Below are 24258 nucleotides of genomic sequence, written 5' to 3'. Positions count from 1 at the left end.
TGAAATTGATTTTAAGATATCTGCAATTATTTGTAGATATCTTAAATAAATTGGAGATATCTGTAATTTAATTTGAGATATCTGAAATTATTTCGAGATATCTAAAATTCCTTATTAAATGTTAAAACGGCTTTCCATACGTACGGGTTAGCTGCCTGGTACTAGAACTATGTATGCGATTGTATTCAATTAAACAAACCCTCGTAGACAAACAGATAAGGGTGACACTGGACTCGATAAGGACAAATATCATTGGCTATACAAGCCCTACAGTAAAACTGTTGCACACGGCTTACATATGTATCATTGGTCCTTGGGATACATTCTCTACATGCCAGTCTAGCTCGGTCTAGCGTGTCACAAGCATCGGTTAGCTGCTGTTCGCCGAGTTGTTACGGTAAGTACATGTATTAGCAAAACGATCTTCCCTGCCTATAGCAAATATCACACAAGTTCCCTGTTTGATTGAATATCTACCCGAGTTGCTCATGCGAGCCATACTGAACGCTCCTCGGCACAAAGTCATTAATAAAGACGCGTACAGTGTACTGTTTCAGTGGTCAAGCCAGATTTGTGTGTACAGGCCTCAGAGCTACAGGAATTTGGTTTCCTTTTGTGCATCCTAATCCGCTTTGTGTTTTCATACTTTGTTGATTGTAGACTCATGGGGCCATCTGCTTATAGCTCCATGGTATACTGTTATTGTGATTGGATCAAATATATAATGTGATGAAACGAAACAGTAAAGTAGTGCTGGCCATTAGATCACTTGTGTTTACATTCATACCGTGCCATTGTTGTTCAATTAATTACGTGCGCTCGCAGTACATGGGGTAGTTTATGTTATTAAGTAACATATAATTAATGCTGTAGTGAATTGGAGGAGGACTGCGTTGGTATAGGCAGGCCTGACCGTCGGGAATAATATCCGCTCTATCCAGGGGCGGGTATATATATTTGAACGTGCAGTACATACGTGTGTTTGTGTGTACCAAACGCGGCTATATGTGAACCGCTCATCCATCTGAAGGGTTTGGAAGAATTTCTAACGTGTTAATATTATAGATGGATATTTCATCCTCCATTGCAAAGAAAATGAAGAAATATTATTAGTACATATATCGATCGATGTTTGGAGTTACAACGCTATAGTGTATGCAGGGACGTCGCTAGAGGGGGGGTGTGGGGGGTGTGTCACCCCCCAATCTTGGTAAAAATGACGATAGTTGGAAAATTTGAGTGCGACAGTCGGAATTTCCGACTGTCGGAATTTCCGACTGTCGCCAGCTTCAATTCGGAATTTCCGACTGTCGCGCTCTAATTTTTCTGACTGTCGCACTCTTATTTTCATATGTTCTTGTAATTTGTGAGTGACATAAAATTTTCGATCAAAATTGACCTTTAATCAGTCATATTTACCACGTTTTCCTCGTCACATTGAGAAATTGTATCTCGCGATCCTTATACTCCACCATACAAAACTTCGTATGATTTTGAATACTCTAAAAAAAAATACAACGTTCGCCAGCTTCATTTCGGAAAATTTATGTATTAATTTTGTTATTGGGTGGGTCGACCCTGTTCGCTAGCTTAAAGTAAGTTCAGGATATACCAGGGACGTAGCCAGGGGGAGCAGGGGAGCGACTGCTCTCCCCCCCCCCCCCTTTGAGTGTCGAAAAAAAATGTTTAAAAACTTGTTTTTTAGCATGGTATTTTGTCGGTGCTCTTTTGATCTTGAATACTCGTCAACTCCGTTAACTCGATTACAATCGTAATAACATGCAGGCCTACTGATTTAACTACTTACTTAGTTTGGCAGATGCAATTAGATAAATTTAGCCTACAGCCTATTTCAAACCTACAGTTGGCCACTGCGTAATAAAATACATATTGCCTACCTAACCTCACTCGATGGAATGTCACGAACCGTATGCACAACGACGACGACAAGTTCGTTCTCATCCGTTCTATGATTCGTCCTAAGTTGTTGCACGAACAGCATGTTATGAAGCTAAGCTAGCAATCGTACGTGATACGCACTTCCTATAAATAATTATTACACTGTTAATACACGGAGATAACGATATTTTTTTAGGCCACTGCAAATCTGGCTGTCTTACAAAATATGAAAGTTTATATTGTCTATCAATTAAGTTCGTCAAATGTATTTAAGTCCAGACATTGGACAATAAACAAGAATCATCCTTCTGCAAAAATTGTAAAAGAGCACTATGTTTGTCTTTCTGATATATTATGTAAAAGAACATGTAAAAGAATTCAAACAGGAAACAAAATCTGCTGATAATATGATATCATATGATAATGATGAAACTGGCAACAAATTGCACCAGATCGCATCTAAGGACCTTCAATTGTTCAAAAAAATCTCAAAGGGGAGGGGGACACCCCCTCCCCTTAGACCCCTCCCCCATATCAATCGCAAAAAGTGCTTCCCTTTTCAAATTCCTGGCTACGACGTTGGGATATACATTGTCTCTATTGTATACAATTAAAACACTCAATGCTAATCTACGGAAGTTTAAAAGTGCCATCAACATAAGCAAAAACTTTGCCCCATAAGGTACAAATGTATTGAAAAAAGTTCGGAACAAAAGTGCAGTCGCGAAAGATGGGGTGTCTGACTGACACTGACCGTATCGTTGACGATGAGTGCGGGGGGGGGGGGGGGTACAAGGCAGCAGTCGGAATTTTCTGACTCCAAAACCCATCCAGTTGGAATTTCAGCCACTACACCCCCCCAATCATCAGGCCTTAGCTACGTCCCTGAGTGTATGCATATGTGTAAGCATGCTGTCGAGTGACCCTATTATTCACAGTCTTACCATTTGAACTGTTACGTAATCATAAGCTGTTGGTATCTCAGTACTGGCTTATTCACAGCCGATCGCGAGTTGTAACAATCAAAAGTACAAGACTGTGTTTGCCTACACATACCACCTATACGTACTAGGGTCTCTGCAGTGGGTATGGTGAGCAGCGTATACAAATAAACTGTTCTGACATTCTAAATGACATAGACATAGCAAAATTCTTTCTGACTGGAAATTTCCGACAGCATTGTCAAATACGGCAGATCGTATTTCTTATTTATTACAAATTTGAATACTGAAAGAAATGCATCCTTAATGCGGTTCAAATGTGATTGGATGTCGTCAGAGCATTATGTACAGTGATGACCTGAGTTTGAATGCGGACTTTCGTCGGGGTTGACCACCTGTGTGTTGTTCAGGTAGCTAATTACAGGCGCGTAGCCAAGGGGGGGGGGGCGAAGGGGGCAGCCGCCCCTCTTGAGCATATTTATACTTTACTTTATTTTAAAATTGTTTTTAATGTTTTTATGATATCGCTAGTAATTTCAAAAGAGAAAATGCTAAGATGCAACTTACAAGGCCTGGGAAGTGCCATTTCCAGCGATCTGGGAGGCATTTTCAGCCAAAATGGTCTTGTACGCTTCGCGACAATCATGGTGTCGCTACACTTAGATAGTTTGCAATGCCGAATCTACGGCTCTGATATTTTGCCTACATTTTCGCCCCTCGACAAATTCCTGGTGAGGTTGGTCATGTCCCTCCCTGTTCCCTTGTGCAAGCACGCAACTGCCCACAAAGATTCGGGTCATTTACCTAAATTAGTCGTGGGAATTTGGAGTTTCTTATAATTATTATTATTACCACAATATTCCATTTAGAGTTACTAATATAGACCTAAGTTATAGTTTGAATTTGCCTCACAATGTGCACGTCAATACAACAGTCCCGTGCATTGTGTTTGCTAACCTATAGGGTTCGGAATGGGAGAAACTGGAAATAACCAGTTCATTCCAGTTTCTACCAGAAGAAACCGGATGTAACTACTTATGTATCTGGAAACAATAACAAATCAAATAAGAAATAGAACTGCATTTGACTTTAAATAGTATTTTAGTGCGCGTGCATGGAGTGCTTGCAGTATTAGAGAGAACTATTCGGTTGTACATGGTGTTATATTTTGGGCGGCCTCTAAAACTACAAATGTACAGAGACTATATGAAACTTTAAGTTTCAACGTTCATGTCATGTAGGCATTGTTCACTTGGCCAGTAATGCCAATACTGTAGCGCGCACGCGCACTACCATAATCATGAAGTCGATCTCTTTTACAATGTTTTTCAAGTCTTGTTGATTACAATTATTAAAAGTTAGGGTCTCTTTAAAGTCTTCTGTAAAAACTATAAATAGTAAGTTTTTAATCTATACATATACAGTAGGTCTAATTTCTCTCCTTAATTAGTACAACACCTTTGAAAAACCCCTTTATGTGCAAGTTGATAGGCAGATGGGGGGGGGGGGGCACATCACTTAATTAGGGGGACAATGTTTGAAAAAAAAAATCAATGACTGAAATTTGGTCCGTAGATGCAATCTGGTGCTTTATTTTGCAACTTGAAGTAACTTTACGTTCAAGAATTTCGGGCTAAGTCTGTCCGATATTTATGTTTTTAATCATAGAGGTACTGTAGATAAAGCTTTTGTTTGAGTATTTTTGTTAACACTACAAATCGCATCGGTGGGGGGCACGATTTTTTGGGAAGGGCACGTTCCCCCCCCCCCCCAAGGCCATCCCCTGGCGACACCACTGGATGGTAGGCTTAAAGATACGAATTGCTGCTTCGCCAGTAGGCCTATACAAGGCCAATACAAGGCATATGCAAGGCCTATAAATCTCATTGTTGTATCACTGATAAACCGGTACATCTTACGACTATTCCATACAGGGTAAACCTCACATTCAATAAATGCAGTGTATCCATTATTGTGATTATGCAGTGCACATAGTTTCAAAGGTGGAGAGGGGGATGGGGGGGGGGGGTCCTGCACGACTGAGTCCCTAACCTTGAGTCGTTGAAGTGTGTGTTTAGCTAGAATCCTACCCACTCTACCCCAACCCCCCCCCCCCCCACACACACACTCAAATAATAACTACAATTTAAGACTTCAAATGGCACATTCTGAGGCCAAGTTAGAGTACAAATTAATTAAATAATAAAATCTAAACGAAAGGTCATCCTGATGATCATGATTTTGTTAAGACATATTTGACGAGAACTGGTTTCTGCGGACCCTCAGGTCTTCAAGCCCTATACCAACTGAGCTATCCAGCGGTCCGTTATCACCTTTCATAGGTAGGGCGGGGAGGGGGGGGGAGGGGCGGGGATGGAAACTTTCAAACAGTCTAACCTGAGATCAAGTGAGAAGAAGTGAAGAAGTCGTTAGGTGATTTTTTTTTTAATTTGAACTAGTATGAATAATAGTAAGTCCGTTAAATTTCTGTGATGTTTCGTTATAAAGTAGTATAAAGTAGATGGTTAACGAAAATTCCAAACTTTCCAAAATGGTGCTGGATTAATTAGTGACTATAACTGTTTTAAGATTCCGAGGAAACTTTTTATCGTGTCCATGCAAACATCAGACATTTACAAGTATATACGGGCAACAATCAGTTGAACAAATTCATAGCCTACTGTAGATATCATCAAGAAAGCATGGTTTTTCCGCAATGATATCTATAGAATTATAACCACAGATGTCTGCCAGCCATTTTGTATTTATTTTTTCCCACGGCACTTCAATGCATCCATACAATATATAAATACAACGTTTGTATGCTAAATAACCAATGACGGTGTTAAGTTCACAGTACACGCAAATCAGCGCTGTGTCATGTAGGATTTTACCAACGGGGACACTGGTATAGCAACGACTTGTTTGTTTATAAGACCAGGGAGCTGCGTTAGAGTAGCAGCTCCCTGATAAGACTCCACACACCATTGATATTGTTTGTATTTATATAACGTCGGACTTGCAACCTGTGATATTGGCAAGGTATGACAGATTCATGGTATTACAATTTGCAATAGTGTACAGTATGTATGTAGTATATTTAAAGGTGGGCTCGCTCGTAAATTCCTCGTAAATTCTGTCCTTCACACCACCCGATTCAAAAATAATATAAATACTACTCTCTACCGGTTCGTCGCTGTTGTCTCGTAATTTCTTAGCAATCCCGTATTTACTGCTAATAAGCAATAAACGGGTTTGGCTACCTGAAGCGGTGGCCTTGACGAAATTCCTGCATAGTTTCTTGTCTATGGCAGTGCCAGTAGTATGCGGTAAATTATTACACCGCGTTTTCGTGTGTGTTGTGTGATACAAAACTCTGCAGTAGTTTGATTATACGTTCAGAACTGTTCAAGACTAGTGGGCTGTACAGTTATGGTCGAGTTTTGCATCAGGCGTAGGCTGTAGTTTGACCAGGGAGCTGCTACTCTAGCAGCTCCCTGGTTTGACTATTTTTATGCCTACATGGTGAGCAGTCGAAGTCCGACCGGTTTGGGTGCCCTGGTTTCGTAGTTGATTCACCCATTAGGAAAGCTGTGCATGCTTTAACGAATATCAAAAGTTTAGCCTATAGAAGTACAGTAACCTAATGCTATTTTACTGTAAAAAACCAGTGTATTTCAAACTTTTACAGATGCGCCATTCTTGTACTAACCTGAGTAAAGTATTTGAAATATTGTAACCGAAGTCGGGAGTCGACATTTTGTTACAGCTCAAGAAACTAATAGTGAATATAAGTCCGATACACATTGACTCGTGTCACAAAACTAAAAACGCAAATACAAAGTGAAAAAAATTTCTGAAGTGATTACAACATTGGGTATCAAACGTATGGTCAAGTCCGTCATTTGTGAACAATTGGTATTTCATTCAATTTAGGTATGAATTATATATAGACACAGTCTGTATTTTTTTTTTATATATGCATTTTAGTTCTATATCAGGAGGGAAAGACAAAGTATTTTTTGTCATATATCATATATAGATAAATATGTAAATTTACTTATATTTGGGCTTCTGGCCACGGGCCCTTTAGGCGATCACAGAGCACTTGCCCTAGCTGCACCCCATCCTCGTAACCGGTGCACCGAATTAAAAATAACGAAACTTGAACGGTAAAAGGGAAGTAAAAGACGTTGCCATAAGGCGGCTCCACCCTCTTCAGAAATGATTGGCATTTGGCAAAAAGGGAATAAGAAATGAACAATAAATTAATAGTTATTTCCACTGAACTACTGTACTCCAGAATTGAATATCCTGCTTCTTGTTCCGAAAGGCTCCCAACGAAATGCCAAAAAGTCGGCAACGGGGATGAGGGTGGGAGGGGGGTACCCAGCCCACCACGGGGCTACCCCTGCACCTCATCACGACTGACTCGAATTAAAACTCTCAATTTGATACTAGTCAACCAAAAATTGTCCGAGAGTTGAACTGAGATTGGATGGAATTGAAAAAAAAAAAATACTAGCTGTCTGCATGGATCATACTCTATACTATTGTGTGACCATATAGGCGTACGGGCTCTAGTCAACCAGGAGGAACACAGGCCTATGCCTGACTATAAGATCATTGAACCATCACAAAGAACTATTTTTTAGCTCTTGGGAAAACTCCGAATAATCTTCCATTTGCCGAATCCTGAAACTGGGAAGTACGGGGTGGGGGGATCCGTCTTGATCCGCAGGTATAGTGAACGTTCACCACAACAAGTGTGTTTAGCTTAGGACTATAGAATTGTCAACCTTGTGAACATATATTTTTGGGGGGATTGGGGGGGGGGGAGGGGAGTCGGCAAATTAAAAAATACAGGGTAAACAGAGGGAAGGAAATATATCAGTGCATGAGAGGAGGTGAGAGACAGGACTGATTGATCGTGTCGATAGTTTTTTTTATATATACATGTGATACACGAAGATAGACGTAAAATGTAGCATCGTTTCGACACTACAAAGGGGACCCTCCTCAGCCCCCACCCCCCCCCACACACACCCTCCCCACGTTCAATATCATATCCCCCCTTGCCAACGGAGATAAACACAAGTATAAATAAACCGATACAGATATTTGTACCCGCTGTTAATCCGCAACTATTCCGGCTTGTTAAATCGTGTAGATTGACGGCTTCGCCGTCCTTTACTGCTTGTAGGCCTATATACAATAATACAAAGCTGAATATTTCTCCTTGATCGAATTTCCCCAACCTTGCCCGCCTTGAATTAGAGGGTGGCCAAGCGACTGCTTCACAGTCATAGCTACTATCGAACAAAATGGACGAAAGCAATTGATCTCAATCTGGAGATGCAGATGTATCAATAGCTGCAGATCCAACGGTTTGTGAATGTCGCACGACCTGTTAACGAAAGTCTGGGAAAAGTGCTTGCCCCTGTCGTATGTATGATCTCTTTTGTTCAGATACGTTCTTTTACTTTCTCCGGAATACGCCTCCATGTTTAGCAACCTTTCGTGCGTCAAATTACAATCTCGATACTGTGTTACTGCAAACTGGCTGTATTCAAAATACGTACGAAAACACTGTGCTAACTACCTATCAACTTGAATATCCACAACACTGACCAACGTACAGTAAACCATGGAGGTAAAAACACCTCCATGAGTAAACAAACGTACATCACCCGCGGCCATAGCTTGCAACACGATACCGTTCACAGCCAGGTACAGCTACGATCAGGTGACCACTCAGAAAAGTCATGTGAGTAAAGGGTGACACGCAAAACCACTGAAATCAAAGCCCCCTATTTCTAGAAGTATACGAGCGCCCCCACCTTTAATGATTGTTGCTAACGAGGCGGTTAATAAAAACTTACGCGTATATGATTTACTTTATGTTACGTTTATTCATCGAAGCCCTCAGTTTCCATTATAGTGATTGTAGATTTTGTCGCGCGTTTGTTCGCCTTCTTATGTGGCTCGTGTATGAATATAGCAGTAAAGGTCGTATGTACTAATTACATTAACACATGCTCAGTATGAACGTATTCGCACACTTGAAAAAATACAACGCAGTTAACTACTTACCTCTGCTTCAATACGCTATGATGGTTTTTGGGCCCTGTCCCATCACTATATTCCCAACCTCCCCTCTCCTACCCTCGCACACAGCCCCCCCCCCCCTAAACATCAAAATGACATAGGCCTTTCTTTATAATCACATAATCGGGACATTCAGGCACAGATGAACATCTAACTTTGCCCATGGAGACTGATGTTGACTGTTCAAAATGCGTCATCATTTTAAAAACCTTATAACACTTACAACGACCACGGGAACTGCATACCTGTTGCCACCCACGTCGAACATTTTAAATCGGATGAACTTGAAATTACATTCGAAAAATGAATTATTATTACCCTGTATAACAGACATAACTTCCTGATGACCATTTCGACATCCCAAAAACGACGTCACAGAAAGGCAACATAGCGTGATCACTAGGCTTAGATGTACTTGCCAGCAATTACACTTTTGGCAAGATGATAATTGATATCTGGTACTTTCCTTTATATGTTGCTGCATTAGTCAATACATAATCTCTATTCATTTTGGTGTGCACCAGTTCATGAATATTAACATGCATGGGCAGCTTACCACACCATGGATATGTGCTGGCATCGGAACCACTTCACCTTTCCTTGTCTGCAGGGTTACTGTGTGGTGTTATTCAATCACATGCTAGCATGCTGCGCTATATTCACGGCATATGGTAACAACACTACAGGGAGTCGCTACCCTGGTTAAACCGATGATACAGTTACGGCATGCCATACGTTTCAAAAATGTCCAAAACAATATAAGCATGTCCAAAATAATATAAGCATGTCCAAATTTATATAAACATGTCGAAACTAATATGAGTATGTCCAAAAATAATAAGAGCATGTCCAAAATAATATGAGAGTGTCGAAAGACTATATGAGCATGTCCAACATATTAAAAGAATGTCGTAAAATAATACAAGAGGGACAAATGTAACTGCCTAATTCAATTTTGTATTGAACATTTTGGCGTTTTAAGTTACGCCATATGTTGCAAAATATCCAAAAAAATATAAGCATGTCCAAACTTATATGAGCATGTCCAAATTTATATAGACATGTCAAAACTATATGAGCATGTCCAAAATAATACGCGCATGTCCAAACACATATAAGTATGTCAAAATATAATATGAGCACGCCCAAAATTATATGAGAGTGTCGAATAATAATATAAAAGTCTCGAGTGTAACTGCTAACTTCAACTTTGTTATGAACATTTTGGCGTTTGAAGTCACGCCAAATGTTTCAAATATCGAACTTTTATATTGGTATGTCGAAAAAAATTAGCTTACAAGACCTTCTTTGGAGGTAATTTGTATCAACTGACACAATGGTTATCATTATGACAATATATTATTGAAACATTCTTCTGTTTTTGTGACGCAAATAATTCAAAATATGTAAAAACAAGACCATCACCTAACATTTTTCCTTTTTACATCCCTACGTGATGTGAGTGTTTTCGCCCTGCCTAGAGGTGCTGAGATTATTCATATATTGTTGCGAAGGCAAAGAAGTTCACGTGCGAAAGTACGTACAACATGCACAAGCGCTAACAACGTACAGTAGTTATCACACATGCGTACGTTGGCAGTGAAAATGAACTACTATACTGTGTTACTTTTTTAACGGAAAATTGTGACACTTAATTACGGTTACCAGGCGAAGTCGGACACTAGCCCAGAATTAAAAAAAAATAAGCCTAGGTTAGGGGTATTCAACGTTTAATCTTCACTCTCACCTTTTAACTAAATTTCAAGATGGAAACGTGGGAAGAACTCGCCAACTACATATTATTGATTAAACCGCGTGGAATGTTGGACACAGTGGTTCTTCGTATTAAACTCACTGATAGTTACAGCACCTTGGGGCCAGGTTGATCACTCGCGCTACGAAACAACTCAACTAATATTTCCTCGAAAATAAAATCGTTCTTGATCGAAATATCATTAAAATATTAACACACATACTAATACGGTAATGGATGAACTGTATATCGTCTTAAGTTACGCTGGATATGGTGTTTTTGTTTTCAGCATACCAAAATAAAAAGTTTGATATTTGGAACATATGGCGTAAAATTCAAACGCCTGACTGTTCATTACAAAGTTGAATCGAGCAGTTACGCTCGAGACTTTTGTATTATTTTTCGACACTTTTTTATATTTTGGACATGCTCATATAGTCTTTCGACACTCTTATATTATTTTGGACATGCTCTCATTATTTTTGGACATACTCATATTGGTTTCGACATGTTTATATAAATTTGGACATGCTTATATTTTTTTGGATATTTTGCAACAGATGGCGTGAATTCAGATGCCAAAATGTTCACTAAAAAGTTGAAGTTAGCAGTTACATTCGACATGTTCATATAATTTTTCGACACTCTCATATTATTTTGGGCATGATCATATTATTTTTGGACATACTTATATTAGTTTCGATATGTTTATATAAATTTGGACATGCTTATATTTTTTTGGACATGCTTATATTTTTTTGGACATGCTTATATTTTTTTGGACATGCTTATATAGTTTTGGACATTTTTGATACATTTGGCATTCCGTATACAGTCATGTCAGCAACACATGCATGCTTGCAAATTGGCACAACGATGTACACAACAATGCAGGGGTTAAACAGAAGGATAAAGGTCCTATAGAATGTACACAATAATTTTAGTATACGTACACAATGGAACCACAGTTGTGTTTGGTGCATAATACTACGGATGACTATAGGTACAAATTAAATTTTGAAATGTTGCAGACAATTGTAGAACATATTGGTATTAGTCTAAGTTTTATTTATACGACTTTTTAGTTTTGAGAAATGACCCCTTTCAACATCCGGGTATTATAAATTAAAGAACCCGGATTACTTAGTCTAAGACAAAGACCAATTCCTCAAATGAAACACGCAACTTTATAGGGAAACTGACATAAGAAATAAAATAAATAAAAATGTTTATAATTCATTTCAAATTTGTTAAAGACAAATGTTATTGAATGTCATTATAGGATTGCTCTGTTGTTTAAACGAAGTAAACAGGACATGTTTTGGTTGGGTTATTATAGAATTGTAAAACAGTGGATGAACATTAACATTTATGCCTGCACTGAGTAGCCGATCCCCTCATCAATTTAGTCTTGTAACTACGGGATGTATACCACAGAGGACTCATTCTGTAGAGAAGTTGTGAGGAAACTTTTGTGGTTTTTCCTTAAAAATCAAAGTCACGTGCCGAAAATAATAATAATAATAATAATAATGATACTTCTGCCACTGATAATAAAATTAATGATGATGATGATGATGATGATGATGATGATGATGATGATGATGATGATGATGATGATGATGATGATGATGATGATGATGATGATGGCGATGGCGAGGATGACGACGACAATGACGTCAATGAAGACGATAATGACGATGACAATGATGGTGACGATGATGATGATATTTCTTATGTTTATATGTTCGATATTCCTCCGTGCATTTCTGACATTTCTGTCCGATCAGCATGCACTGTTAGGAAAGATTGGAATTATTTTATCTTTAGTAATAATGGTATCCCGGTTTTCCTATTTTATCTTTACTTGACACAGACTAGAGCAACAAAACAAAAACAAACATGGGTCGGTCTTCCAGCGACAAGGAAGGCTCTGAAAAGCTGGTTGAAGTTAGTGGGCGGAATAGTTATAATTCCATGTACACTGTTCATTGGAAAGATGGCCACAGCTCAAAGTATCCCTTCGTCTGGCTGCAAGATAATTGTAGATGTTCAGCATGCTATCATCCATCATCCTACCAGCGCTTAGCTCTGATGGCCAACCTCGACCCGGAAGTGAAACCAACTCAAGAGGAAATCACGGAAGACGGGTCCCTCCTAAAGGTAACAATCATTTTCACGTTAAAACAAATATTAGTTTTCGTGGTTTTCGCATCTCTTTCCCCTTTGAATTTCTTCTCTATTCAAACTGCATGCCCTTTTTCGTTTATAAAACAGATCAATATCGATAATTTGGAATGTTTAATATATCCTGATATATATATATATATATATATTCAGTAGTTATTATTTATTGTTGATGAACATCAGTTTACAATATCTGTTTTCTGCTATCTAAATATTGAAGTTCTAATAAGGAAAGAACGCTGTCATTGGTTTCAATATTAATGTGATTGCTATATTCTTAAATATATGAAATGAATTATAATCTCCTTAGGATTATTATATGATTTACAAAGTTGCAGCCCCACGACACGACATTTTAAAGCCTGATATATAATCCCAAACGGAGCACTAAAGATTTACCTGCGATGATATTGAGTTGTCATATATATAGGCTAAAAATGTATATAGATTTGCTTCTTCTGCAAAAGTTGAAGTTTAGCCTACGTTGAAAAGTTGCCCACGACTCCCATTTGCCCTGATTGAGTTCACCCGTGAGTGCAAATTCTTTCTTTGCCCTGGCTGTAACATTTCATATATGGGGTACCCCTCCCCCTCCCCCTCCCCCTCCCCTTTCCCTTCCCCCTTCGTTGCGTTATTGTTATACAACTGATCCATATTCAACGGACATACAAAATACATAAAATATGATGTCAACATCGATTTCTTCTCTTATCCATATCTCATGATCTATATAAATGTCAACTTAAGAAATGGTATATGTTTATCATATTATACCTTAGATCACGTGGCCGAATAACCACGTCGGGGAATACCCGTCAACTTGGCTACGTAATCACCAGTTCGACAAGGGTAACCACGACCCAATATCTGATTTAAAGTCGAAACCCTGGGGAGCTGAGCTGGCTGATAAGATTCCGAGATTCAAATTCGGTGACATCATAAACAACGACGAGGTTCTCTTTGATTGGTTGAGAACTCTCCACGAGACTGGTTTAGCCGTATTAACAGACGCACCAACAAAGCCAGGAGCGGTGGAGGCCATAGGGAAGAGGGTGGCCTACCTAAGGGAAACTGTTTACGGGTGAGGATTTACGTCAACAAAATTAGAATGCATATATCATCACATAGATGTATAAGAATGCGAACTAGGTATAACAATTAGGTTAATTCGACCGTTAAAATGCGTTGTATTAAAATAATGGAGCTCGAGGCTAATCCAGTCATATGAAAGAGTCTGTTGTTTGCATTTATTAAATTATCTTATCATGTCTGATGGATCTCATTGATACTAAAGAATAATCTTAAATATATTATTATTATATATTAAAAACATACGGACGGTTGAATTTGTTAAACTAGTACGAAGAGCCATTCACAAAGCACTAAATTATAACTTATGGAATTGTAGCATTTTGATGTTGTTTGTAATAATTCTGAAACAAAATTCAACTTTTAAGGTCATGTCAACAAATAATCATCGTCTAGTGTTTATCAATACAGTTGGTTTATTTTAAACAAACAATTGATTACTAGGTTAGCGCCCTCAGTAGTAGACATACCAACTGATACATAACAGTCAAAAATTCAACACAGACCTTCACCAGAATGTTTAATACATGTTCCTCTTTAATCCGTAAGAAAGGGGGTTGGAAAAGTTCCGTCTAAACTACCCATTCTAATATGACCTAACAGTCCACTTATGACCATGTACCGGATTATAACGCAATATGCAAATGAAGCATCTTCCTAGAGGCAGGCTAGAGATGAAAGGGTCCCCTATAAGGTTACAACTTCCCCTTGAACACCTCCAGGTAATATACCAACTTTCTATTTTCGAGGGGCGGTGCCTGTTAAACTCCATAAAGGCCGGGAGCCTTATCATGAATGCTAAAAGATGAATTTAGTTTTTAGAAATTATTTTTTCACATTCGTTATGAGGTGTGTCCCCTTCTCTTCATTTATTTCTCACAGGAAGAAGTTCCAAGTGTATTCCAAGTTTAACACCAGCAGCCTGGCGTACACAAGTGCAGAGCTTGGACTCCATGTCGATCTACCGTTTTATGGTTGTTGTCCTGGAGTAAGAATATTTCAATATATATATATATATATCAATTTTCTGAATTTTGTCGTTTTGTCGAGATGGTAGTAAGTGTGCAACTCGTCAATTTGCAGAAAATTGCTGCATTGACGAGATCCGTTATCTCGTCAAAACGTCAATTTTCTGAATTTTGCCACGTTACCATCTCGACAACTCGTCAATTTGCAGAAAATTGTCGTTTTGTCAAGTTGGTAACTCGTCAATGCAATGTCCCTTTTACGCTTCCGTAGTTATTGCAGTTATCACTGCTACTTCGTTTACCCGTATGTTCCTTTTCATTATACGGGCCTTTGTGTGTAAATAAACTGATATTGCATGTTTCCATGGAGATACTGTTTGTCAATCCGCGTCATAATCATTGTCGTGATTGATAAAAATGCATTAAAACTAAAGAGATAAAGTTTGACTTATTACTAACCAGCAATTATATGCTCTGAGGGTTAATAGATATTAACCTTTGATAAACCATTGATTCCGCTTTGCAGGTTCAAATGCTGCATTGTATTCGGCAAACCAAATCTACAGGTGGTGACAACCAATTCGCAGACGCCTTTAACGCCGCCCTCATTCTTAAGAAAGAATACCCAGCAGAGTACAAACTGCTTACCACCGTTAACATCTACTTCCGGAACTGTGGGACCGATCACGTGGCTGAATATCACCTGATTAAAGGGAGACCTATGTTTGAGTAAGTTCAGCACTGCAACATAATATATTCACTCATCACATTTGCAAAGGAAATTCCGTTTCATTGATGATTTAATGAATGTTTGCCACTAGGAATATAGGGGACACTTTGGGAAGAGGGGTACGGGCTTTAGGGGTTGGTCATTACGTTATGATTGATCTGCCGAGAGGAACTTGCCGCGTAGGCCTATTGGGAGTGACGAGGCATCTGCTACACTCATATGACTTGGATAACGTTTTAGCAGTGCGCCCCCATTGACCCACTTCCGGGTCGATGCCCTGATACCTACATCAGCCAATGGTTGATGGTGTTGTGGCTCTCAGACTGGTTTCGCGAACAGCTTTTAAAATCGCTATTGAGTTTCATGAATTAACATGAAATAGTTACATGAAATTACATTTACAGTATGCGTGAATACCACTTTACTATACATTACAAATACAAGGTCTACGGCTCGTGGATGTTGAAATAATGTTAACACATACACAAAAACGGTGTATTTATTCAGCACTTAGCAGCACGGCCGATAATCTCTGACTTTTCTCTGATATGCATGGCGCTTGGGTGTAGAGGGCGTGATAAGAATAGTGAACTACTACAAAGCACCATCTGGATATTTCTCTGTCTATGTGTATTGCAACAAGTCAAGCCCTTTAACAGATGTATGCATCTAACTAGAGAGTAGGATAGCGCAGTGGCGGAGCTAGGGGTATTGGTCAGGGGGGCGAGAATGGTCTTTAGAGGCGCTTTCGACACTATCTAAGCGGAGCGCCACCACATGTTGGCGTGGAGCGTACAGACATTTTTTGAGTAAAGATACTCCTTAGATCGCCGGAAATGACCCTTTCCGGGCCTTGTTTATTTGCAGATAAACGAAGAACAAATAGGTGTCATCGCCAACAAAATGTGACAAATGTCAATAGGTAGATGAGAGCACAATAAAAAAAGTCAATAATCGCGAATAAGTAAAAAGAGGGAAAAAGCTGAAAAGGGCGCCAGCAGTCCATTTGAGTCCGACAGGGGGGCATCCGCCACCCCCTGACTGTATGGACGCTCCGCCACTGGGATAGCGTGTATATCGAGAGAGATCAGAGTAAATCTTGCTTGTGTTTCTCTGTCTGCAGGGAGGACAGTGAAGGCAATTTCAAACAGGTTTACTACAACGACCAAGTGCGGGCGTCCTATCTGGATGTTCCAGTTGACAAAGTGCAAGATGTCTACCGAGCTATGAAGCTATTCCATCAGACTTTGTACAAACACAACATCAGCATTAAACTAAGAGATGGTGAGTTTACATTTAAAGTGTCTTAGAAGAATGATTGTAGGGTAAGTGAAGTGTAGAGACGTAGCCTATTCTTCCCTGCTGACAGTCTCAATAGTCTTACTGAATTTATATTACCTTGAAAACTTGCGATAAACAAAGATTGATCCAAAAAAAGCACATCTAGCAGAATCTAAAGCATTTTGGTCAATTTATGGTTATAACTTCTTTAACATACACATCGATGAGTATGTTATCTGCAGATATCAATAGATGTGGGAATGGGCGATGTGTGTGTGTTGGTGGGTGGGTTATAAAAAATTAAACTATTTAAAGTGCTTTTAACGGTAGGTGAAACATAATGTGATGTCTTGGCTGTCCAGGCGGGGGGCGGGGGGCGGGGGGGTGTAGGATTGAAACTGGAGAGGGGGAGGGATAGGTACGGAGTTTAGGGGACAGTGTGACTTGTGACTATTATTTGAGGTGGCGAAGAATAAATTATCTGGAACATGCTGCAAAAAGTGCAGCACGGTGTTCTTTCAAGGCCTCCAGATATACAACCGCCGTAAATGCCGTCGAAACATGCAAAAAGGTGCCTTGCATATTTTTTGGATTTGATGATAGTCATGACCTTTGCATTCATGATGGCGTATGCGTGCGTGTATGTGTGCGCGTTTGTGACGCCCAGCTTGTAAACACGATCTTTGAAGAAGGGATGGTCGGACCAATTTCTTATGTGGTGTGTATAGAAGAACCACATTGAGTACAAGAAGCCTATTGTTTTTTGTGGAGGTCTAAGGTCTTGTGGGTCACCAGGGGTCAAATTGTTAAAACCTTGTAAACACGATACCGCAAGAAGGTAAGCTAGGGCAGATTTCATATGTCATATATATGAACCACATGGAGTACAAGAAGCCTTTGGTTTTGGGTCGAGGTCAACGGTCATTTGAGGTCGATCACCAGGGGTCAAATTGTGAAGACCTTGTAAATACTATATCTCAAGAAGGGAAGCTTGGGCAGACCTCATATTTAATGTGTACAAGAAGCCTATAGTTGTTGGTGTGCATAATCATGTGTGGGTGCATAATCATGAAAATCAATCAGTAAACATAAAATTCTTAATCAGATCTCCCTGAAACGGGTATGTTTATTTAGCTTTATATATTTATATATTAACTTGGATAATACAATGTTAGTATATTGATACTTGTTTATGAGATCATAACATAAGAGTTATCATGTAGCAGGTCACGATCAAACGCCTTATGGTTAACTGTAATATCGAGGGTGTATATGCAGGACAAAGCTCAATATTATTCATTTTATTTATTCAAGACTCAGCTAAAATGAATCCATTGTCTGTTATCTACTTTTGTAATCAATCTCATCACGTCATAAGCTTACAAATAAAACCCTGGATGGAATAATCCGATACTGTTAACAACATATGTTTGATTGTCACGGTAAACATCTGCAATAGCTGAATATTAATTATTGTAAAGTCATGGTTTATGTAAGGCGTATCTTTGTCATCAATTAAGGCACGTAGTTGCTGGTAAGCGGTATATTCCATTATTTATATCAACATATCGACTGATAGGTTAATATTCTATGTCACAGTAATGACAGTGCAGATTTAGAGATATACTCCAGGGTCCGGATTGGCCACGCAGCCAGTAATTTATGAAGTTGTTTTAGATAGATAGATAGAAACTTTTATTGTCCATTTCAGAAACAGAAAACGGAAATTATATCCCGTCGACAGTTAACATAAAACATTAGTGAATACAAACACAATCATACAATAAGTACACTATAAGTGAACAGCTACGAGAATAAAACTAAATAAGCAGAACCAGAACAGTAACAGAGGCAGCACAGAGGGCTGCAAGTGACAGATCACACACTGTGGCCAAATCGCTTTGCACGCGAGTTAAATAAGTGTATTGCCTCAGGTAAGAAAGAATTACGGAACCTGGACGTTTTAGTATTGGGCACCTGTAATCGTATCCCGGATCTGTTGAAAATGATATGACTATGAAAAGGGTGTGTGTGATCTTCTTTTATATTTTTTAGTTTCTTCAACAGACTCTCTTCATATATGGTTGAGAGTGACTGAAGATTTGAACCAATGCAACGTTCAGCTAACTTCCGAACACGTTCCAGCTCTGCCCTGTACTTCTTCGGCATACTGCCAAAGAAATATATAATACTGGACGTTATGACACTTTGGATGATTGACTGGTAGAATAATTTCATGATGGTATAATTAACTCTGCATTGTTTTAATTTTCTAAGGAAATAAAGTCGTTGGCAGGCTTTACCCTTAACAGCCTTAGTGTGAACATTCCAATTAAGTTTATTGTCAATATACGTTCCCAGGTACTTGTAGCTTTCTACCCTCTCAACTACTTTGCCATCAATTATGACATGATCGTAGACAATATTTCCTTTCCTAAAATCAAACACTAGTTCCTTACTTTTATTTATATTTAACATCAGACTGTTACTTTTACACCAACCAACAAATTTCTGTACTTCACTAACAAAGACAGAGCTAGTGATTAGTGATTAAATGCTCGGTATTTGACAATGTATAATCATGGATTATGTACATAAGAGTAGGAGCCTAATTTGATTTGGAGCCCAAAATTAGGAGCCCAATTTTGATTTGTAACAAACAATCATTTGCCGTGTTATTACCCTTCCATATTGGTTAGATTTATTGGGGAAGTCGTTACAATAATAATGATGATAATAATAATATCAGTTTAACCATTGAAAAACACATTGCAAATTATTTTTCTTTCAGTAGGTGCCCGAAAAATTCTCAGCATATTGCCCGAATTTTCACAAAATGTTTTGGTTGGGGGGACTGCAGCCCCTCCCAGCCCCCAGCCCCCCGCCTCCTACGCCTATGTTTATGTAAGATTATCTTTGTCTTCAAACCAGGTACTTGGTTTTTGGTTCATGCTGTCAGGTTGGCGTGTGCATGTGTGGGTGTGGGTGTATGTTCAACTGTCACACTTCCTTGGGTCCACGATAACTCAAGAACGGAGTGATGGATATTTGTCATACTTGCCATGTAGATGTATTATAGTGAGAAGGTGGGCCCTATCGCCTTTGGCTACGACGTTATAAATATTAATGAGGCTTTGTGGTCAAACGTAAACATCTTTACATTGCAATAACTTTGCAACCTTAAGAGGGATTGTAACCAAACTTGGTATACAGTTGTCTAATAGCTGGTACATGAAGGTCTAAGTCTTTGGGACTAGCATCCAAAAATTGTATTTGGCCAATTTTTTGGGCGGGGCCAAGATTGTAAAATTGCAATAACTCCACAAACTTAAACCAGATTGTATCCAAGCTTGCAGCATACAGTTGTACGTTTATAGCTAGAACATGTGGGCATAATTATTATGATATTGTGTGATGATATCCAATAGGCCTACTTTAATATACATCTCAGCAAGGAATCATAGTGTCCAACGGGCTATTGTTTCTAACTGAATTCATGTCATATGAAAAATGAAAACAATGCTGAGAAAAAGGCTGATAACTTTATACAACTAAATTATACACTGTATAAGTAAGAGTAAAGCTTCTGTTATTAACAAATCGATTAACATCTTTCATCACCCGTTGTGCATATGCTTATTTGCCTTTTTTCAGCTTTTTCACAGCGTATGTTGATATATACATTATTAAAATATACGACAAGATACGCACATGATGGTACCTTCCTTAATGTTTCAGTATTCTTAATGTGCTCACTGATACGCGTTATTGATACTATCCTTGATACGGGAATATATGCGACTTTATATACATACACAAGCATACGACCGTTATTATAGTATATGTAAATATGCCTTGAAACTTGTATGTATGCTGAATGTGCTTACTGATAATACGTGTTTTATAATGTCCGTTGATACCTGAATATATTCGACCATATATATACATATACACACATACGACCGTAATAGCGGGTAATGCAAATTTGTCTTGTTAGTTGAGTATATGCAAATGATACTCGGTTAACCGCAACAAGAAAAACTATGTGCCTAAATGTTTCGTATATACCTACATGAAAATAGTTTGATTCAGTCTAAGAATAACTTAAAAGAGTCAGTCCTGTAGCAGACAATGTAACCATTCCCTTAAAGTAATATTAAGATGACACGTTACTATGGAAACACTCATCTTAAAGAGAAAAAATATAACACACTGTTAGATGAAAGCCCATTTCAATATCTTGTCCCTTACTTGAGAATTGGTTTGATTGGACTTTAACCTATATTTTGATCGACTAAACCATCCCTTCTTTCAAAAAGTAGATCGCAGTAGTTGTTCTGGGATGTATTATGGAAGGTGTTCATCAGAAGGTTGAATTTCATATTACAGTATAATCTACTTTTTCATTTATCCTTGAAATGGGATACCAGTATGGAATGATGGCTTAGCTGTCAATATCATACAAAAAAAAATTGCAACTCTTTGTGGAAATATTATTCCCCTTCTGTGAATAAAAACGAATGTGTAAAAGTAAGTTGGCCTGACGTTTCGATCCTAGCAGGATCTTCTTCAGAGGCTAAATGACATCAGAGGCTAAAGGGTCATTTAGCCTTTGAAGAAGATCCTGCTAGGATCGAAACGCCAGGCCAACTTACTCTTACACATTCTCTTACACAGGCTTCTCTAGTGGATAAGCAATTTGCTAACACTTTTATTTTATTTTGAATAAAACGAGTTTTATATTATGAAACTGAACAAGGTAAACAGCTTTCCAGTACAAACAATGATGATATTATTCACTTTGTTATTGCCTCCAAAATATTATTAAATACCTAGCAGCATTTTTCTTAACCAATTAAGCTCAGTCAATGGAAAATGCCTGTAATTAGTTTAGTCTAAATAACAAGGGAGTTGTCATTTCTTCAACGCCAGCTAATATAATGTGTACACACGATATTTAGTGTCAATTTGAAGGAATTAAACACCAAATCTGTGCAATTTTACGCAAATGCTAACAGTTTATTTTGTAAAGTTAGTTAGTATGACAATACAAGCTGACAATTTTACGTTCTTTCGCCCCCTTTTTTTCGTCTCCAAGGTGAGGTGGTGACGTTTAACAACACACGAGTCATGCACGGACGATCCGGTTTTACTGTAGACGTGTCCAGCGCCGAACAGGTTCGCCATTACGAGGGCGGTTATCTGGAATGGGACGAAATATTCTCACGACTGCGGGTTCTTCGAGAGAACAAAGAGGGTGAATTCCGAGTTTAAAGCATCGCAATAAAGAAAAAAGATTCACGAAATTTATAAGAAGTTACGGTATGAACAATTATAAGGGCAGTGGTATGAAATCTAACTAATTATTGTTGGTAGCTTACATTTTTACCGTTAATGTTCGGGTAGCAATGTTGGGCATAATGATGTTTCATGTAAAAGTGGGAATGCTTTGAAAGCAATATACAACGGAGGGAATTTAGCGAAGATGTTTTTTACATTAAAGCAAATTAAATTAATTTGTGAAAAGAGGATAATGTTTGCATTGATGAAGAAACTAAATATATTTAAAATTATATATGCATATATTTTGGTTAAATTAGAAATCATTTTCGTTTCAAAAATTGTTCGTTTTGCTTTAAAGCATTTTCAGTTCTTTAGACGGCTTTTAAACACGTTTTGCTTTAAAGCATTTTCAGTTCTTTAGACGGCTTTTAAATACAGTTAACGTATAGCTTGTCCTGTATGTGACACTGTTCATCATTTCAGTAACAATCATACCTGTCTCAGGTTTTAAAATCAAATTTAAGAAAAAACACGTGTCTTCCATTAGTGAAAAATAAGAGATTCGGGTTAGAGTTTTGTATAGTTTATCAAGAGTCGTAAAAGGAATTCAAATGGAAGTGTTTCATAGAAGATGAATTAAAAGGAACGCAGTGTTCTTCTGACTTGGAAAACTCTCAGAAAGGACGTACTAGGAACTGGATTGAGCTACAAGTTGGAGGGCGGACTGGTAGCTTCAGCAGGGAGAGGGCAGTGACCCATACGTGGGATTGGGGGCGCAGTGCAAGAATGTTATACTAGTTAATATAGACTGGCTACTTCTTCACCTGTATGTGTAAATGGGGACCTGCGAGGTACCTTGTAATATAAGTTGCCTATGGAAGCCCTCCAGGGGTTAAGTTGATTTGGAACAGTGCAGTGCCCGGGAGCGTCTGCTTGAATTGTGCACACTTTGGTGTGTTGGTGGGGTAAGTGTAGTGTATGGGAACGTCTGCTTGAATTGTGCACACTTTGGTGTGTTGGTGGGGTAAGTGTAGTGTATGGGAACGTCTGCTTGAATTGTGCAAACTTTGGTGTGTTGGTGGGGAAGTGTAGTGAATGGGAGCGTCTGCTTGAATTGTGCACACTTTGGTGTGTTGGTAGGGTAAGTGTATGTATGGGAGCGACTGCTTGAATTGTGCACACTTTGGTGTGTTGGTGGGGTAAGTGTAGTGTATGGGAGCGACTGCTTGAATTGTGCACACTTTGGTGTGTTGGTGGGGTAAGTTACCAGTAAGCAGGGGTTACATGTTGTACAGTCGTGCCAAGTGATACAAGACTTTAAACTTTGAACTTTTCACTCGAAGTGCGAAATTAGATGAAAGGAATTATCATCATTAAGAAATTCTCAAAGAGTGTTTGTTAAAGAAGGGTGCATGGTGGGAGATATTGAAATGATTACTAAGATGTATTTCATCTGTTTATGTATGCAGTAGTTGCAATAATTTCGTGGTGACGGGAGCGCTGCACTAAAATAAAACATTATCTTTATCTCCATGACAACATCTCCATGACAACATCTCCATGACAAAGATTGTATTATCCTGAGGTGCCCTTATTCATGTTTATTACACTTTTATAATTATAATAGTACATATTGAGGAGAATCGCAAAATATATCACAGCAATTACGAAAACCAGCAAATGTTTTTTATGTATCTTTCCGTCTGTCTTACACTTTGTTTCAAATTTCTTGTCATGTAACGATTTCAATCCTCATTTGCCAAGCTTCGACTAATTTTAAGCTAAGTAGAAAAAAGGACATTGGTGAGTAAAAGAAACCAAACATTTCTGGTGGAGGTCAAATATCAATTAAGGTCAGCTGAAATAAAAGTCATTTAAACAGGATAAAATTAAAGTTTAATAAAATATCTGTATTATGTGGATCCACAGTAGTGGGTGCAAGAACACTCTTGTTTTCCAGAGGTCAAAGGGCACTTGAGATATAGCAGAAGTGAAAGTGTTCAAGCTTGTCAACACAAT

General features: G+C 38.5%; 1 protein-coding gene across 4 annotated transcripts; it reads left to right on the top strand.

The window, feature by feature from the left end:
• Nucleotides 1-206: 206 nt before the first annotated feature.
• LOC139969893 (gamma-butyrobetaine dioxygenase-like) lies at nucleotides 207-23920 on the top strand. 4 transcript variants are annotated; one of them, XR_011793817.1, is made up of 8 exons: nucleotides 207-397; nucleotides 12578-12864; nucleotides 13668-13969; nucleotides 14860-14965; nucleotides 15472-15674; nucleotides 16799-16959; nucleotides 19012-19198; nucleotides 22055-22193. XR_011793817.1 is itself a non-coding variant. In XM_071975270.1 (7 exons), exons 2-7 carry the CDS (start codon nucleotides 12604-12606, stop codon nucleotides 22228-22230), a joined length of 1209 nt encoding a protein of 402 aa, XP_071831371.1. In that variant the 5' UTR covers nucleotides 213-397; nucleotides 12578-12603; the 3' UTR covers nucleotides 22231-23920. The 4 variants fall into 4 exon arrangements, 2 of the variants coding, with proteins under 2 accessions (XP_071831371.1, XP_071831372.1); XR_011793816.1 differs by lacking the exon at nucleotides 19012-19198 and adding an exon at nucleotides 23449-23920 and having other exon boundaries at nucleotides 213-397; nucleotides 22055-23390; XM_071975270.1 differs by lacking the exon at nucleotides 19012-19198 and having other exon boundaries at nucleotides 213-397; nucleotides 22055-23920.
• Nucleotides 23921-24258: the final 338 nt, after the last annotated feature.

Source organism: Apostichopus japonicus, chromosome 7 (assembly GCF_037975245.1).
Source record: "Apostichopus japonicus isolate 1M-3 chromosome 7, ASM3797524v1, whole genome shotgun sequence".
Taxonomy (NCBI): Eukaryota; Metazoa; Echinodermata; class Holothuroidea; order Aspidochirotida; family Stichopodidae; genus Apostichopus; species Apostichopus japonicus.
The sequence above is the reverse complement of the archived record's forward strand: the minus strand, read 5'-3'. Positions and strand labels throughout refer to the sequence as shown.